Below are 20,354 nucleotides of genomic sequence, written 5' to 3'. Positions count from 1 at the left end.
AGAGAGAGATAATTTTTTCATCTTTTTGATTGAGGAAGAATTTGAATGCCTTTAATAATTTGATGCTACATGTTATACTTTCACACTCTCAAAACTTGAGCTACACACCCATGTTTACCTTAGCCTTCTGATTTTTCTCTTTTCAACTTTCAAAAGTAATGATACGAACTTCTTCTTATGGCTATTTTCGCGAATCATCTTCTCTTTCCTTCAAAGCACACTTATAATGAAGAAGATATCGCCTACAAGATTCTTCAAGAGCTTTAATTTAGAAAAACTTTACAAATTCGTTGATGAGTGCATATATCGTATTGGTTCCGCCAAGTCTCTAGAAATAGAAGCAAAGAATTTTCTCACAAGCTGCACTTGTCATCATATTCCTTTTCCAACAGCCTTTGACATTGGCTACAATGTCCATGAAGCAAGTTAACATATCTTGAATACTCTCAAACCCTTCATTTGAAATTTTCATAGTTTCTCAAACATTATAAGTTTCTCCTATTTACGGCTAATGAAGTTCGGCTTTTCATGATAAGCTTTTCAAAAGTGTTTTCCGAATTTTTGTGGCAATAGAAAAATTTTTTAACATTTTAAACATCTTCAAATAGTTAAAGATATAAAGAGCATTCATTACTTGTGCATTTAAAGAATAAGTTTTTTGTACCAGAGTGCCCACTTCTCTCTAAGAAGTGACATGATTCTCAACTACAATGGTCATAGGTTCACTATAACTAAGTCTCAACAATACTCCTAAATTTTAAAATTGGATGGACAACAAAAAGACCTTTCATGTACGGCTTTCCTAATAGGTGTAGTTTGTCCCATAAAAAAATGGGGTTGGTATGATTGCATGTCTTTTAGAAAAAGTTGTTTGGCGAGATCAAATACTTGAACATCTCTAATGCCTAGATTTATCGAAGTCGACTAAAGATGAGTAACGAGGCTCTGATACCACTTGTTAGATCTAAAAAATACAAAGCCAGAGGGGGGGTGAAAAGGATTGCTTTATTTGCTAATACAGGAATCATGTAGTGGAGATAGTATAAATAAAAAGAGATAAACAATATAAAGTAAAATCCAAAACTAAAGAGCAAACAACCTGAAACAGACATGAGTATTTTTATAGTTTGGCTTGGATTGACAATCCCTATTTTCATTCTTTCTTCCTCGCCGAAGGGGCTCACTCACTATGTAAGAGTTCACAATGAATTACAAATCTCGATTCAGTAAGCTTATAAGACACATCTTGTAATATAGCTTGAAGACCAGGGCCATTAAGCGGCTAACCCATAATGAGTAACTGCGGCTAGCGCCTAGGTAGTACCACTCTTATTCACCGCTTGAGTATAGTCAAAGAGTTCAAAAGTAAAACTCAACATAAGCAATTAAGCTTAAAATAGCAAGAAAGATCTTATCTCTTGCTAGTTAATAACAAACGGTCCCTTGAAGGATATAAGCGTAGCTCAATGAAGAATGGTGAAAAAGAATCAATCTTAAGGACAACTCTTCTTGCTAAAACAATTACGGCAGATGTTTTATGCATGATGAGTGAGAATTTGAAGAGGCTTTAGAGAAGATCAACAATCTTCACTTGATCTCTCAGCAAATCAAAACTTAATGAACTCCTCATTTTTTCCTCATCTGCTTTAATGATATAAACCGCCTAATATGTTAGGAAAAAGATATCGCCGAAACTTGAATGAGTTGGCAGATATATACATAATGAATAATTGAAATTAAATCTAAAAAAAATCATGCAATCATTTTGTAATTATTATCGAGTGGCGCCTCTCGACCATCGATGATGTCCATGACGCCGTTGATGGACAAGAGCCGCACGCGATGATATGAAAGTCGCTATAGAATAAAAATATTTTGATGATGCATGTTGGACATCAATTAGCTCTTCTTATCATCAATAGTCAAATGCGTACCATCAAAATGGTGGAAAGGCTGAACTCAGCTTTTGAGGCTGAATTTCCGCATTGTTTTCGCGCTCAAATAGGAGATATTGTAAGGACTACATCCTACATAAAAAGTTTGGTGTACAGAAAATGCTTTAGGGATATTAAGTAAAAAAAAGATATAAATTTAGGGTATTGAATTGTGACTTGTTGGTCGATTGGTTTGGGTTGGGGGGTTACGGTTTAGTGGAAGCAGAACTAAAGCTAAACTAGGATAAATTGTGCGATGGGATTTTAACGTTTAGCTCACTTAGAACTAGAACTAATGTTAGTAAACTAAAAGTAGAAAGCATAATAGAAGCTGGGATAAGGGTAAAAAAATTATCCCCATTTTTCCATTCCTGTAAAGTGAGAATTCAATCTCTCAAATTATTCCAAGTTTCAAAGCTAGAACTACTTGGTAAAGAAAATAGAAGCTCTCCTTAATTTATTTCTATTATTTATTTCTATTATTTTTTATTTCTCCATCCTCACTCTTCATCTAATGGTCATGATATCATCTGATTGGATGCTATAGATAGGCCGGCCTTCTGCCCTCTACTCTGGCTCTTTATATGTTGTTTTCTTTTTACCTGAATTATTAAAATTATATATTTATTTAAGAAAAGTCATGAATCCATAAATTTGTTAAAAAATATTAAAATTGAGATAAGTAGAGCAAGAGGATTTGGGCTATAAAGGAAGGAAGTAGAAAAAGCGTTACCTTGTTAGACTGCTACTATAATAATTCACAAAAATAAAATAAAAAAATATATTATAATAATTATTACAATATATATGTATTCTAACTAAAGTAATTCAACTAATGATAACATTATATTAAATTAATCTAATTAATAATAGAGTTTAAAATATAAATAGTAGTTATAGTCATCAAAAATTTATAAATAATATACTTCTTGATTATCACAAATTTTATCCACATTATTTTATCAACATATTGCACTTCAAAAGTTATTCCAAATTATCCACTAAAATATTCCAGCTTTTGAAAAATTGTGCACTTTAAACATTATTCTACCTGCTTGTGAAAATATGTTCCAATTGATTAAGACTCTAAGAAAAAATTGTGGATATCAAATTTAAAAATGGTGTATACTTTAGCATAGCCAAAAGTAAGCATAACTAAAATGATTTTCTAGAGCCGGCAGCATAAAAGGCTTGTAGTTACGGCCTGAGGGAGCTGTTTGGTTTGCAGCAAATGAGCCAAGAATTATGTTCCCGCCGTGCTAACAATCTAATCATGCAAAGCAGAAAAAAAATGGGTAGGAACTTTTTTTCTTAATGTTGCGGTTCACAATAAAAAAGTGGGAAATGGGCTAGGCAAACCCCTTATAGATCAACAAAAATGGGAAACATCCATATTCGGCTCAAAATGAACGAAATTAGATGAAACCCATCCGCGCTCTCATATATAGGCCCGCCACCTCCCGCCCCCCCACCTGCACCCCTTGGAAAAAAAATAAAGCTAGGGTTACCTGCCTTACTCTCCTGCCAGTTAGAAATTTGCTGCTTCTTTCTCATAAGCCTTCTTCATGGCACTACTTTGCTTCCTTTGGTTCGCCTTCTTTCCTCGTCTTCTTCTTCACCCCGGGGCAACGCTTTTGCGCTTGTTGCCTAGTTACCCATAAGATCCTAAACTTTGGTACTTTTTTTATTCTTGATTTTGTGGTTAGGTATGAAATTTGTGTTTTAATTGTGTTTAGGAGATTAGATGACAGCTAGTATATCTTTTGGAGCCCTATGAGCTGTTTGTGTTCTTCACAAATGAGAAGTGGGGAAATTTTGGTATCTTTTGCATTTTAATATTTTCTAGGCCTAATTTGGTCATTGTGTGTTTGATTTTTGCCATGGTCTTCACTGTAGTTTGATCTTTGCAGTTTTGCTATTTTCTTCGCTAATTCGTGCAGCAAGTGGGAAAGTCTTTGGAATTGTGTTTTTTGGTGTTTGATCTAGTCGCGAACTTGGTATAAATTTAAGGCAGCGTAGTTGATTAATTTTAAATCTAACTTCCATACAATGCATTGGGGTTTTCCCTATATTGATTACTGGACTTGCAATAAGATCTATTAAGATGACTTTTAGTGATAATAATGAACGCTACATATAAAATGTAGTCTGAGACTTTTTGATTTTTTCATATCATATGAGTTTGTTATGAGAATCAGATTATTTATAGGTTTCTATGAATTTTCTTCTAATTTAAGGTGCATAGTTCAGACGAGTTAATGTTTAATACGTATTATTTATAGGTTTGGATTCAAGATATTTCATGTCATAATGAGTTGTTTATTATTATAGTGAATCGGTTTCTTTTATAGAATTTCATATGAATTTTTTGGCTACTCAGGTGTGTAGTTTCATAACAGGTTATACAGGCAATCATGTTATTGTAGTGTTTCATATAATTTTCCATGTCAGCAAGGGTATTTATAATGAATCATGTTAATTTACAGGTTTTTATATATTATTTTAACACTTTTCTTTTGGTATTATATTCCTATCCACAGCATAACGGTCACAAATAAATTTGGTCATTTAGTGAGATGGTAAGCATTACTGTAGCCTGACAAACTTCAATACGGCAAACTAAACCATAAGAAAAGTGTAAAAAGTCTAAATAACGCAATAATTTTCCCTATTTGTTAAATACTGCAAATGAAAAAAGTAGAACTAATTTCCACATAATTTTTTTAATATGTGAACCAAACACGGCAACCAACAACACAGGGTGGGTTTAGAATAACTATTTTATGAAGTTTTCCCGTGATGTTTCTTTAAAGAACACCATGGCAATTGTGTTTTATCCCAAAGTGGTTTTTGAAAAAACGCATTTGATTTTCATTTGGTGCAATACTTAGTTTGACTATTTCCATACACATATATTATATTATAATAATATCATATTACGAAATAAACATATATGTTTATAACATATTTTTGTATTAACTAATATAAATATATCCTATTGATATTAGCTGAATATTATAATATAGACAATATAAGATAATTATATTAATTGATATAATAATTTATTATATTATATTATGTTTTTATTAAATTATTTTTAATAGTATAACATTTTTTTGTATATTATATAGATAAATATAATATTATAATATGATATTACATCTTAATATATTTCAGCTTTACTTTAATATTATAGCATAATTATAATATATAAACTGATTTTGTATTATACTTTAACAACTCTTATTATATTATATTATATTATTATTATATTAAACAAAGACTAAAATATTTTACAATTAAATTATTTATAATATAATTTATATATAATATAATTTATTATACTTAAATAATTTAATATATTATATTAATATTGTGATAAAAAAAATATTAAAAAGTTAAAACATTAATATATATACAATAATAATATATATATAGAAGATTGAGCATATATATTGTTAATGAATAATGCATTTATAATATTAAATTAATATTAAAATTATTTGTATATTATAATAAAAATATTATATTATAATTTTTAATTGATAATTTAAATTAAATTTATTTTAATAAGATTTAATATAGTATTTAACTTTAACATAACATTTAATTTTATTGTATTATCAAATTGTGATTTAAATATATGTTAATTATATTTATATTATATTATATTAGTAATATATTATTAGTTATATACTATTTTTGTAAAATATATAAATATTGATAGTCATTTTATAATTTATGTCAATTTTATAAAATAGTATATATTTTTAATTTTATAAGGGCCCCCCCCTTTTTTTTTAAATAATTTTTTTTTAAATATTATTTTAATTAAGTTATAATATAAAATATTAATATAAAATAAAATAATTAATATTTAATATAAAAATTAATATAGAATATTAAAAATTAATATCAAATTGTTTACTAAAATAGATTAATAAAATAATAATATTTTATTAAACATATTTGAATATATCATAGTGAATATATTAAACAGCATATATTTTTAAAAAATTAATAAATTAAAATATTATTTAATATTCTAATATAATATATTTTATTTAATACAATTCAATATAGTGATATTATTATTTATATAAATATAAATTATAATATATTTAAACGGCATTATATAATTAATAAATTATTCTTTTATAATATTATAGATTATATTTAGGCTATTATACTAACATCCTAAGCAACGCAAACAAATCAATGCCAAACGCAAAACACCTGAAATGTGTTTTTTCAAATAAATATGGTGTTTGTTGTTTTTGGGGTGTTTTTTTAGCCCAATAAAAATATCATGGTTCTCCCAAACCAACATGATGTTTTCATTTGAAAAAACAATATGGAAATGGAGCAGCATGATGCTTTTATTTGCATACCATTAACAAACTAATTATTATGAAAAACTTTAAAAAAGAAATTTTTTTTTAAGAGTGAAATGAGGTTACCCAAGACAAAATGGGAAAACAAACCAAAACAGCTCTAGGAAAAAGTGAAAATCCCCCACAAGCAGGCAACGCGCGCAGGTTTTTAATCTAACCGATCACTATTCGAACTCATTTGCATGCGTCGATATTCCCGAGCTCCTCGAATTCGCTTTCCTTTCTTGGTGTGTTTGGAGTTTACTAAGGGAAAGGGAAGGAAAGTAAGCAACGGGAAGGAAAGGGAAGGGAAGGGAAGGGAAAGTAAAATTGTAAATATGTTATTTTGGCGAGTTGAGTAAGGTGATGAATGTAAATGAAGTAAATATATGTAAATTTTACATAATATGAACTTTATAGTATAACACATCAGGCACTTTTTATTTGTTTTGATGGGCGGTTACAGAATGTCATTACACCCCTTTACCCTCATTTTAGCAAACTCACTTCTACCACCAAATGCAGGGGAGAGAAAAACCAAGGGCAATTTTACCCTGCCATTTCCGCTTCTTCCTCCTCTCTACCGACGTCTTAAAAAAAAGGGTGGCAGCTTAAGCACCATCCGGCCAACTACACCTTGGGGCAGCACCGGAGTGCTCCGCCTTCTCTCAGGCTACAGTACACAGGAGTTCACTTTAGATTTTTAAAAAATCTAAGTGGGTACCCGTGGCATGTTAGGGCTAAAGAAAAGGGGGTTGTGCCCTGAGGTTGATTGGAGATATATCTAATAAGTATTTCCTTAAAAAACAAAAAACTAAAAAAACTCCAAACAAGGTGAAGACCTCGTTTCTCGTCGGCCCCGCTTCCGGACTCTCCCCCTTCCGCTCTCTAAGCTTAAAGCCCCTCCACCAAACAGGCTAGAAGCTAGGTTTTTGAAAACTGCAAAAACGCAACAAAACCTGACGCCTTAATTTTTCTCAAAAAAAAAAAAAAACCTTAACGCCTAATCCATGGACATGGCTGAAGACGACGCATCGCCCCTGAAGACTCGCGACGACCGCTGTCTTTGCTGCCAATAGGCACCGGTTTCGCGCTGCCAAGGCGGCTGATGAAGCGGCGAGGGCAGATGGACGTCGAGGGCGTACGAGCCGGCGGCTGCTACTCCGGCCGCAGCGAAGATCTGCGCCTCCTCTTCATCGCCGAGCGATGCGGGAAAATCAGGCGATGGAGCTTGAAGCGCTTCGCATGGCCTTCGACGAGATGCACGAAGGGCGAGGACTGCGAATCTCTATCGAGAGGTAGCGGCGAGATTCGGAGGTGCGGGCTCGGGCCGCAGTAGCGAGCTCGCCGGTGCCATTGGAGAAGACAGGGTCGTCGGAGATCTCAGGGGCGATGCCGTCGTCTTCAGTGTCCATGGATTAGGGTTAGGTTTTTTTTTTTTTTTTGAGAAAAATTAGGGTCAGGTTTTGTTGCGGTTTGAGTTTCAAAAACCCTAGCTTCTGCCCTGTTTGGATGGAGGGTAGAGAGCGGAAGGGGGAGAGGCGGAAGGGGGAGAGAAACGAGGCTTTCACCTTGTTTGGGAGTTTTTTTAAGGAAAATACTATAGATATATCTCCAATCACACCTCAGGGCACACCCCCTTTCTTAGCTACAGTGCACGGGCCCACTTTAGATTTTTTTAAAAATCTAAAGTGAATCCTGTGTACTGTAGCTGAGAGAGGGGGTGTGCCCCAAGGTGTAGTTGGGGATGTGCCTGTAGTGCCACCCTTTTTTTAAAGAGGGTAGAGAGGAGGAAGGAAGGGAAATGAGGGTAAAATTGCTTGGTTTTCTCCTCCCGATTTGGGCGGTAGAGGAGTGTAAATGAGGGTAAAGGGGTGTAATGACATTCTTACCCCCATCAAAACAAATAAAAGTGCTGATGTGTTATTAGTATAAAGTCATTTATGTAAATTTACATATATTTACTTCATTTCACATTCATTCACCTTACTCAACTCCCAAATAACATATTACAATTTTCTTCCCTTCCCTTCCCTTCCCTTCCCTTCCCGTTGTTTACCTTTCCTTCCCTTCCCTTAGTAAACTCCCCTTCCCTTCCCTTCCCTTCCCGTTGTTTACCTTTCCTTCCCTTCCCTTAGTAAACTCCCAAACACACCAGAAAGGAAAAGGAATTTCGATGGAGCTCGGGAATATCGACGATGCAATGAGTTCGAATAGTGATCGGTTAGATTAAACCGGACGTGGGCTTGTGGGGGATTTTCACTTTTTCCTGAGCTGTTTGGTTTGTTTCCCATTTGTTGGGTAACCTCATTTCACTCTTAAAAAAAAATTTGCTTTTTTAAAGTTTTTCATAAAATTAGTTGTTAATGGTATGTCAAAATAAAAGCATCATGTGCTCCATTTCCATATTGTTTTTGTCAAAATAAAAACATCATGTGTTTGGGAACCATGATATTTTTATGGTAAAAAACACCCAAAAACAACAAACACCATATTTATTTGAAAACACATTTCAGGTGTTTTGCGTTTGGCATGATGTTTTGCGTTTGGTTAGGATGTTAGTATAATAGCTAAATATAATCTATAATATTATAAAAGATAATTTATTAATTATATAATGTTTAATATATTATATATTATTATATTATATAAATAATAATATACTATATTGAATTGTATTAAATAAAATATATTAAATTATTTTATGTATAATAAATTATATTATAAATTATATTATAAATAATATTTTAATTTAAAATATTTTAGTTTTTGTTTAATATAATAATAATATAATATAATATAATAAGAGTGTTAAAGTATAATAAAATCAGTTTATTATATTATATTATGCTATAATATTAAAGTAAAGCATGACATATATTGATGTAATATCATATAATATATATTATCTATATAATATACAAAAAAATGTTATACTATTAAAAATAATTTAATAAACATAATATAATATAATAAATTATTATATCAATTAATATAATATATCTTATATTGGTCTATATTATAATATTCAGCTAATATAATAGGATATATTATATTAGTTAATACAAAATATGTTATAACATATATGTGTTATTTCGTATATGATATTATTATAATATAATATATGTGTATGGAAATAGTCAAACTAGTATTGACCAAGAAAATCAAAATGGTTTTTTCAAAACACTTTGGGAAAAACACAATGCCATGGTGTTTCTTTAAAGAAACATCACGGAAAACTCATAATAGTATCTAAACGCACCCTAGGTTGTTGGTGTTTGGTTCACATATAAAATATGGTGGAAAATTAGTTCTACTTTTTTCATTTGGTATTTAACAAATAGGGAAATTATTGGTTGATTAGACTTTTTACACTTTTCTTATGTTTAGTTGGTATTGAAGTTTTGTAGGTACAGTATGCTTACCTCTCACTAAAGACAAATTTATTTGTGACCGTTGTGGATAGGAATATTACCAAAAGAAAAGTGTTAAAATAATATATAAAACCTGTAAATAACATGATTCATTATAAATACTTGTTTGACATGGAAAATTATATGAAACACATAAATAACATGATTGCTTATAACCTGTATGAACTACACACCTGAGTTAGCAAAAAATTCATATGAAATCTATAAAAGAACCGATTCACTATATATAACAACTCATATGACATGAAATATCTTGAATCCAAACCTATAAATAATACGATTAAACATAACTCGTATGAACTATGCACCTAAATTAGAAGAAAATTCATAGGAAACCTATAAATAATCTGATTCATCATAACAACTCATATGATATGAAAATCAAAAAGTCTCAGACTACATTTATATGTAGGTCATTATTATCACGAAAAGTCATCTAATAGATCTTATTGAAGTCCAGGTAATCAGATATAGGAAACCCCAATGATTGTTGGAAGTTTAGATTTAAAATTATCAACTAGTGCTTAAATTATCCAAGTTCGGACTAGATCAAACACCAAAAAAACACAATTTCCAAAGCTTCCCACTTGTGACGAATTAGCCGAGAAAATTAGCAAACTGCAAAGATCAAACTACAGTGAAGACCATGCAAAAATCAACACACAATGACAAATTAGCCTAGAAAATATTAAAATGCAAAAGATACCCAAAATTTCCCACTTCTCATTTGTGAAGAACACAAACAGTCATAGGGCTCCAAAAGATCATACTAGCTGTCATCTTAATCTCCTAAACCACAATTAAACACAAATTCATCCTAAACCACAAAATCAAAGAATAAAAAAGTACCAAAGTTTAGGATCTTATGGGTAACTAGGCAGCAAGGAAAAAGGTTGCGGTGAAGAAGAAGACGAGGAAGAAGGCGACAAAGAAGAAAGTAGTGATGAAGAAGGCTATGAAGAAAGAAGCAGCAAATTTCTAACTGGGAGGAGAGTAAGGCAGGTAACCCTAGCTCTTATTTTTCTTCCAAGGGGGTGGGGGGGGGAGGTGGGGGCTATATATGAGAGGCGGAGTGGGTTTCATCTAATTTTCGTTCATTTTGAGCGAATATGGATGTTTCCCATTTTGTTGATCTATAAGGGGTTTGCCTAGCCCATTTCCCACTTTTTATTTGTGAACCGAACTTAAGAAAAGAAAAGTTCCTACCCATTTTTTCCTGTGCGGATTAGATTGTTAGACGGGGAAACATAATTCTTGGCTCATTTGTGCAAACCAAACAGCCCCTCAGGGTAACTAACAAGCTTTTATGTGGGCTCTAGAAAATCATTTAGTTATGTTACTTTGGTATGCTAAAGTATACACCATTTTTAAATTTGATATCCCACAATTTTTTCTTTAGAGTGTTAATCAATTGGAACATATTTTCACAAGAGGTAGAATAATTGTTAAAGTGGCACAATTTTTCAAAAGTGGAATATTTTAGTGGATAATTTGGAATACTTTTTGAAGTGGAATATGTTGATAAAATAATGTGGGATAATTTGTGATAATCAAGAAGTATATTATTTATAAATTTTGATGATATAACTACTATTTATATTTTAAACTTACTATTATTAATAATTATTTAATATAATGTTAGTCATAGTTGAATTACTTTAGGTTAGAATACTATATATTGTTAATAATTATTATAATAATATTTTTTTATTTTTTATTTTTGTGAATTATTATAGTAGAAGTCTAACAAGTTAACGTTTTTCTACTTCCTTCCTTTTTATAGCCCCAAATCTCTTGCTCTACTATCTCAATTTTAATATTTTTAACAAATTATGGATTCATGACTTTTTCTTTAAAATAAATATATAATTTTAATATTCAGTAAAAAAGAAAACAACATATAAAGAGAGGAGTAGAGGAGAAGGGGCCTAATCTGATAGCATGATCAGATGATATCATGACCATTAGATGAAGAGAGGATGGAGAAAATAAAAAATAATAGAAATAAAAATAAGAAATAAATAGGAGAGTTCTATTTTTTTACCAAGTAGTTCTAGCTTGAAACTTGGAATAATTTGAGAGATTAGAATTCTCACTTTTTTACAGAGAAATGGAAAAAATGGGATAATTTTTTTACCCTTATCCCAGTTCTAATTATGTTCTACTTTTAGTTTACTAACATAGTTCTAGTTCTAAGTGACTAAACGTATAAAATCCCATCGCACAATTTATCCTAGTTTTAGCTTTTAGTTCTGCTTCACTAACCTAACCCCCCAACCCAAACCAATCGACCAACAAGTCACAATTCAATACCCTAAAATTTATATCTTTTTTTTTACTTTAATACCCTAAAGATTTTCTGTACACCAAACTTTTATGTTAGGATGTAGTCCGTACAATATCTCCTATTTGAGGCGAAACAATGCGAAATTCAGCTCAAAAGCTGAGTTCAGCCTTTCCACCATTGATGGTAGGCATTGACTATTGATGATAAGAAGAGCTAATTGATGGTCAACATGCATCATCAATGATTTTTATTCTATAGACTTTCATATCATCGGTGGGCCTCTTGTCCATCAACGGGTCATGGACATATCGATGGTCGAGAGGCGCCATCGATAATAATACAAATTGATTGCAGATTTTTTAGATTTAATTTCAATTATTCATTATGTATATATTCTCCAACTTCTTCAAGTTTGGGATATCTTTTTCCTAACATATTAGGCGGTTTATATCATTGAAAGAGAGAGAAAAAAGAGGAGTTCTAAGGTTTGATTTGTGAGAGATCAAGTTGAAGATTTTGACTCTCAAAGCCTCTTCAAATTCTCACTCATCATGCATAAACATCTCCGAATTGTTTTAGCAAGGAGAGTTGTCCTTAGATTGATCTTTTTCACCATTCTTCATTGAGCTACGCTTATATCCTTCAAGGGACCGTTTGTATTAACAGAAGAGATAAGATCTTTCTTGTATTTTAAGCTTAATTGTTATTGTTGAGTTTTACTTTGAACTTCTTTGACTATATACTCAAGCCGGTTGAATTAAGAGTTGGGACTACCTAGGGCTAGGAGTTACTCATTATGGGGTTAGGTTAGATGGCTGGTCTTCAAGTATATTACAAGATGTGGTCTTATAAGCTTACTGAATCGAGTTTGTAATTCATGTGAACTCTTTACATAGTGAGTGAGCCCCTTCGCGAGAAGAAAGAATGAAAATAGGATTGTCATCCAAGCAACTATAAAATCTCATGTGTTTCAGGTTGTTTGCTCTTTAGTGTTTGATTTACTTTATATTGTTTATCTCTTTTATTTTATATATTCCACTACATATTCTGTATTTTTAGCAAAAAATAGTAGCAATCCTTTTCACCCCCCCCCTCTAGGCTTGTATTTTAGATCTAACAAGTGGTATCAGAGCCTCGTTACTCATCTTTAGGATTCATAATCTAGGATAGAGATGTCAAGTTTGATCTCGCAACAACTTTTTCTAAAAGACATGCAATCAACCAACCCCATTTTTTTAATGGGACAAACTACACCTATTGGAAAGCGTACATGAAAGTCTTTTTGTTGTCCATCAATTTTAAAATTTAGAGTATTGTTGAGACTAGTTATAGTGAACCTATGACCATTGTAGTTGAGAGCATCATTGTCACTTCTAGAGATAAGTGGGACTCTGGTGACAAAAAACTTTATTCTTTAAATGCACAAGTAATGAATGCTCTTTATTATTCTTTAACTATTGAAGAGTTTAAAAATGTAAAAAATTTATTCTATTGCACAAAAATTCGGAAACACTTTGAAAGTTATATGAAAAGGAACTTCATAGGTAAAATAGGAGAAACTTATAATGTTTGTGAGTAACTATGAAAATTTCAAGATGAAGGGTTTGGAGAGTATTCAAGATATGTTAACTTGCTTCATGGACATTGTAAGCAAGTCAAAGGCTGTGGAAAAGGAATATGATGACAATGAGCTTGTGAGAAAAATTCTTTGTTCTATTTCTAGAGATTGGGAACCAAAGATAATGACTATCAACGAATTGTAAAGTTTTTCTAAATTAGCTCTTGAGAATCTTGTAGGGAATCTTCTTCATATGAAGTGTGTTTGAAAGAAAGAGAAGATGATTCGGAAAATAGCCATAAGAAGAAGTCGTATCATTACCTTTGAAAGTGAAAAGAGAAAAATCAAAGGCTAAGGGAAACATGGGTGTGAGCTCAAGTTTTGAGAGTGTGAAAGATAACAATGTAGATCAAATTATTAAAGGCTTCAAATTCTTCCTCAAATCAAAAGATGGTAAAAAATTCCTATAAGACAAACATGATCACTACACAATTAAGGTAAATAAATATAATTCTAGTGATTCTGAGACCGAACCAACTTTTTTAGGTGTAAAAAACCCAGTCAATTAAGGAAGAATTGTCTGTTAAATAAAAAAACTACAAAGAAAAGGGCAAAAGTTTTGAAGTGACGACATGGGACAAGTCAGAGAGTAGCTCGAGCTATGATGACAATAGAGCACATTGTTGTCTCATGGCTAAAGATAGTAACTCAGATGAATCCGAACACAAGAGCTCCGATAGTGAGGTATACCCTACATAAGATGATTTAAATTGTAAATATAATAAAATATTAGGTCAATTTGAAAAACTTGTTAAAAAATGTAAAGTTGTTACAAAGATAAATTCAACTTTAAAGAAGGATAATAAATTTTTTACTAATAAATTTAAAAGATTTATTTAGAATTAAATATATCTAACAATGCAAGTGAAAATATCAACAATGCAAGTGAAAATATCTCTTTTGAATGTATTCAATGTTCCATGTATAGAGACATGAATTCTAATTTATCCATGCATCTAACTAAAAAATCAAGTGGAAAAAAATTATTAGTTGTAGGGTAACTGAGCTTTTACGAGAGCTATCTTCTGAACAAAGAAAGTTTAAAACTAGTTGCACTACAATGCTTTAGTTTCTTAAAATAAACAACAGAAGTCTAAAAATATTGATTTGAAAAAACCATGAAAAAAATTTCATTGAGTTCTAAAGGCTTAAATTTGGTTCTTTCCAATCAAAAATTTGTAAAACTAAAAGTAGACTTGATGAATCATATTAAAAAAATATAAAAAGTTTCAACATTCTTTTTCAAAGGAAAGAACTAACTCTTTTTGCAGTCATTTCTAATACATATTCTACTATATGTACTTTATGTGGTAAAATACGTCATATTTTAATGAATTGTCATATGCAATATAGAGTTAAAATAATTAAGCAGATTTAGATATCTAAAGGAATAATTACTATACAATGAGGACCTATGTGGATATCTAAGTCAGGTCTTTCTATGTTTTTGTAAGTATGTAGGAAGGTTAAGGAGCAAGTTAACATCCGTTTTAGTTGTTCAAGGAGTATTCGAAAGATGAAAATCTGTTCTTTAGCCTAACCAAGAAGAAGAATGGGATGAGAAGTGGCTGATAAATGAAAAGAGGGTCACGTTATGCAAGCAAGGATTTATTGCAAAGGCAAATTTGCATAAATGATCATTTTAGCAAATCTTCTAAAATGGATAAGTAAAGTATATTCTATAACCCCTCCTGTAGTATGTACATTTTTTATTTTTATTTATTTTTATTGTTTAGGTTGTTTTTAAAATTTTTCTTTTCCATTTTTATATATAAAAAATAAACAAAAATTTCTTTTTCTTTCTTTTTATTTTTTGTTAAAAAATAAAAAAATGGGATGTGCCTATGGATATGCTATTACATGTTTGATTTAGATGATATTATTCTTTTATATAGACTTGGTTATGTCACACAAGTTCGTATATGGTTTTTCAATCTATATGTATGTATTTTTGCACATAATGATCAAAAGATGATTACATAACATGTTGTTTATACAAGATATTTTATGCAGTAATTTCACACACTTATTTCTATACTTATCATGTTTTATGATGTGAAATAGTGGTAAAGAGCCTTATATTTGGTTTATAGATATTTTTGGTTATATAAAGTATTTTTTGGCTCATTTTTGACTTGGTTAATTTGCAATCCTTTATCTTTATACACATTAAAGTGCATTTATTTTAAATATTAATCAAACAATAGGAGTGTATTTGTCAAAAGATGATAAAAAATCCACACTCTTATAAAATCCACAGAAATATTGAGTGTATTGGTTGTCAAAGACCCACACTCATGGATTTGTATTTGTACATATCTCAAAGGGTAACCATCCTACATTGAATATATTTTATTATTAGAGATGGTGTGAATCGCCCATCAAATAATATCGTTCTTCCTTTTAAATCCTATATGGTCGAGATGATAGGAGACACTTTGATCCTTACTTTCTAAGATTGAGATAGTTCAAGTATTATTATTAATCAATATTCACTTCGATATACCTGAATTTGTCTAACCTAGTATCAGTCTTTTCACTATTTGTTTTACACAATTTACATCAACAGTTAATTTTTTGTGTGTGCTTTTCAACGTGTTTTCTCTTGTGTTCAGATGTTCTGTCATTAAAATTTGGCCCTTTGTGCTTTTTGTTATAATTTATTGTGTGAACCAATGTGTTTTCTCTCCCGTACATATTTTTGATGATTTTTATATAAATTTTCTCTTGTATTAAGTATACCTACTGATAATCACAATTTATTACAATTTTATATCCTCGATATCTATTTTACATGAATAAATATACCATTAATAATTGTTTTTAGATTAGTTTATATATAAATGAATAGAAATATAACATAAATATTATTAAATGTAAAAACGCCTCAAAAAATCTCTCTTCTCTAAATTATTGTAGGCATTTTTGAAGCCAAAGCCCATCAAGAAAAATAATACACCAGAAAAGCAATGAATGGACTTGGATGCCAAATAGTTGGAATGAATGGGCTTTTAATGCAAAATAAAATAAATCAAAATGCCTCCGGACTTAATGCTGCAGTGGACTTTTATGCGAAATGAATTGGACTCTTAAAAATGACCGGACTATGGTTGCTGCAAGGAGTGCTTGGAGTTGAAATCAATGGAAAATGGACTATGGGCTTTAAATCAAAGGCCATTGAGTTGAAATCATTTTAATGGAAAATGGACTATGGGCTTTAAATCAAAGACGCGGACCTGGTGTGTTTGCTGTCACAAGAAAATCAAAGTGGGACGGTCTTTGCTTTGGTTGCTGTTGGAGAACCCGGACCTTGCTGCTGTGATTTAATTTGGAAAATCAACTCATGGACCGATTGGCTTTGGACGTGGATGTTATTCATTTTCTTTTGAAAATCATGGTGTGCAAGGGCCCTGCTGCAGTGGACGCGAAAATGGGCTGAAGAGAATTGATTTTTAAAATCAAATGAAGCCTCTGTGTAATTAACTAGAGAAAATCAAAAGCAAATTTAAAGGTGGAGATAGTTGCTTGGGGCTTAAGACAAATCCAATGGCTCAAATTCATTCAAGATTACTATAAATAGGGGTAGAGAGTGAGGGGTTAGAGGTGAAATTTTTGTAAACTCTTTTGGAGAGGAGGGCTCTCTTAATTGAGAAGGTCTTCCAAAAATTTAACTTTAGTTGCAATTAATAATAATAATTTTTTTCCTCTTAAATTTGTTCTTCTCCTGCTTGTTGAATGATGAGGATGGAGATGAAGAGCAATTTGAAAGGTTTGCATTTCTTTCTCTTTATTCTTTCTTTGTAATTTCTTTATTATTGCTTATTAGTTAGATTTAAATTCATGCTTGTAGTGTAGATTTATTTTCTTGTCTTTTTTATTTCTTTTTGCACTTTAATTTGTAGAGTAGATTTATTTTTCTTGCATTTAATTTCTGCAATTTATTTTGTAGTTTAGATTTTTATTTTCTTTGTAATTAGATTTATTTCTTGTTCATAGTTTAGATTTTTCTTTTCTTTTTAATTTTGAATTAGTCTTCTTTTTTCTTGTTCTTATTTCTTAAGATGTGAATTTAATTCTTGTAAGAATATTAGAATTGTATGAAACTAGTCTAATTTCTTTTATATTGTATGAATTATTCTCTTGCACTTAAAATGTTCATGTTTAGGATAATCAACTAGAGAACTAATCGGTAGAAGAAGAATTTGATAATCTATGCTTATCTTAAATGGTTTGATAGGTTATGCTTATGAATTCTAGGATTATTATCATGTTGTTATTCTTATCATGAATAGTAATTTTAGCTTAGATGATAATTTGATAGGTTACACTTTCCTTAAATGGTTTGATAATCTATGCTTAATAAATCTAAGTTGAAATATGATAAAAAGAGAATAGTTTATATTTTGTAATTAAAATTGGTTAGTGGATTATATTCTAGATTTCTTACCTCTTTTGAATCCTTCATCTTAACTTTCTTAAATTTTCTTTTCATTTTTGGTTTTATTTCTTGATTTTATTAATTCATATTTCTTGCCTTATGATTTCATTTATTCTTTAATTCTTCCTTCTCTCCTCTAAAATTCAATTTATTTTCTTTTGCAAAGATTCACAACAAATCACTCATCACATTCATACTTATTCTTTATTCCTAATTGTCACGCACAAAATATAAGAACCAAGTTTGATAATCTCTTAAAATCACCTTCCTCGTGGGATCGATATGTTTTTATACTATAACTTGATAAATTGTGCACTTGCAATTTTGGTACATAATTTTGGTACATATTTTTGATGATTTTTATATAAATTTTCTCTTGTATTAAGTATACCTACTGGTGTGATTTTCACTTTTCGTAATAACAAAGGAAAGAATTTGGTGAAAGTTGTTGAGTTTTTGTATGAGTGGAGCTTTCATGTTTTGGTTCTTTTTAAAATTGTTCGAACACTCGATGCATTATTTTAAGGGGAGTTTTACAATACTTGTGCTTGATTACACTTAGCATAAATGCATAAATGTAGGGGGAGCATTGTATATCTTTTTTTTTTGCATGAGAGTATATTTATGCTTATTTTTTTGTTTATATATCACAAATATGCATGTATTTTAGTATTTTAAATTGGAGTTTTTTCAAAAGAGGTCTTTCTTGCTAAATAATTGGCAAAACCAAAACCGACTGTTTTGCTAATTATTTAGCAAAATCGACCTCTTTTTGGCCAACATGCCAAAAGAGGTCAGTTTCGAAAAAATATGCTTCTGGAACACACGGGACTAGTACTCCCGTATGTTATAATAGCCCACTAATCTTGACTAAAAAAACCTACGAGAGTAGTAGTCCCGTGTGTTTTCTGAACTGTGCAAAGAAAATGCACGAGACTATTAGTCTCGTACGTTAAACAGAGACTTGGGCGACAAAAGGACGCTGTCGCCCAGCACATCCACGGGACTTCCCATGAATTTGCTAGGCACACTAGAAACGTGCATAGAACATGCACAAGCTATATCACTTCATATACCTTGCTTAGCAGACCTGTTTGGGCTAAAAAATATAACATCCACTTTATATAATTGTTATACAATATAATATTTATATATTTATAAAATTTTAAGAAATAAACATTGGATAAAAACATATTTAATGAATTCACAACATCACAACACAAATAGCTACATCATATACATATCTATACGACAAAACAATCCAAACAAATCCAAATATATCAAGTCTATCCATACGACAAATATAGGCTAAGCAAAAAAACTAATAAACTATCACATGCAACCTAAAAGTCCGCCCCTCCCCCGTTGTCTCCCTCTTCATACCTGCTCTGATCATCAGCGTCCTTCTTCAATTTGAGGTTATACGTGCTCGCTCTCTGGTTGTGTGTAGGGCTGTGACATTCCAGCTTGCTATGACGGACCAGCTTCATTATGGTACGAGCAAGATCCACCTTGTCTTCATTGGCGTGCATATACCCTCTCCTCATGTTCCATCTGCTCGCGACCATCATGCTGATTCTCATGAGTTCGATGAAGAGCTCTACGAACTCTCCCCACTATCCACTACAATATCGATACATGTATTGAATCTCCTCGGGAGGTGGTTATGCCTTCATTTGCAATCCCCTCTATCTCATCCATAGTGTCTATTTTCAATTACGTTAAAAGATATAATTATATATATAAGTAACCAAAAGCTAATGGATTAAAAAAACTATTTAAATTTACTCATTTTACTTACTCATTCTCTTTCATCTATACCCCTTTGTACGTATAGTGTTGTAAAAAATGGCCTTGGCGCCTATGTGTAGGCGGAGCCTTGGCCACCTAGATTTGGCCTGAGCAACCAGTCTAGGTGGCCGCTCTGCCTAGGCGGTGCCTAGGTCTGCCTAGCTTTTTGAACAAAAAAGAAAAAGAAAAAAAGACCTAATTTTAAACTAAAACCCAGCGTAAACCCGAACCTATTACTAACTCTTAATCTAACCCCATTTATCTGACTCTCTCTCCCTCTCTCACATATTCTCGCCGCCTCCTCTTCTCAATCTCCCCAGCCTCCTCCTTTTCTATCGCTGCTCCTCTCATGCAGCCTCCTCCTCTCCCACCGCCTCCTCTCTCGCCACCACCTCTTCTCCTGCTGACTCCTCCTTATCCTCTTTGTCGCCACCTCTTCTTCACTCCTGCCACCTCTTCGCCGGCTACTCTTCTTCGCC

General features: G+C 31.5%; 1 protein-coding gene across 1 annotated transcript in view; it reads right to left on the bottom strand.

Moving 5' to 3' along the window:
- LOC109839291 (COP9 signalosome complex subunit 1-like) overlaps positions 1-19,652 on the bottom strand; it is a 43,992-nt gene extending 24,340 nt beyond the window's left edge. The window contains exons 1-2 of the mRNA XM_020407721.1: positions 19,468-19,652; positions 19,036-19,114 (exon numbers count right to left, since the gene is read on the bottom strand). Coding sequence (XP_020263310.1) covers positions 19,036-19,114; positions 19,468-19,652 — 264 coding nt within the window. The remainder of the gene's footprint in view (positions 1-19,035; positions 19,115-19,467) is intronic.

The sequence above is a fragment of the Asparagus officinalis genome, chromosome 4, assembly GCF_001876935.1.
Source record: "Asparagus officinalis chromosome 4, Aspof.V1, whole genome shotgun sequence".
NCBI classification, from domain to species: Eukaryota; Viridiplantae; Streptophyta; class Magnoliopsida; order Asparagales; family Asparagaceae; genus Asparagus; species Asparagus officinalis.
The sequence above is the reverse complement of the archived record's forward strand: the minus strand, read 5'-3'. Positions and strand labels throughout refer to the sequence as shown.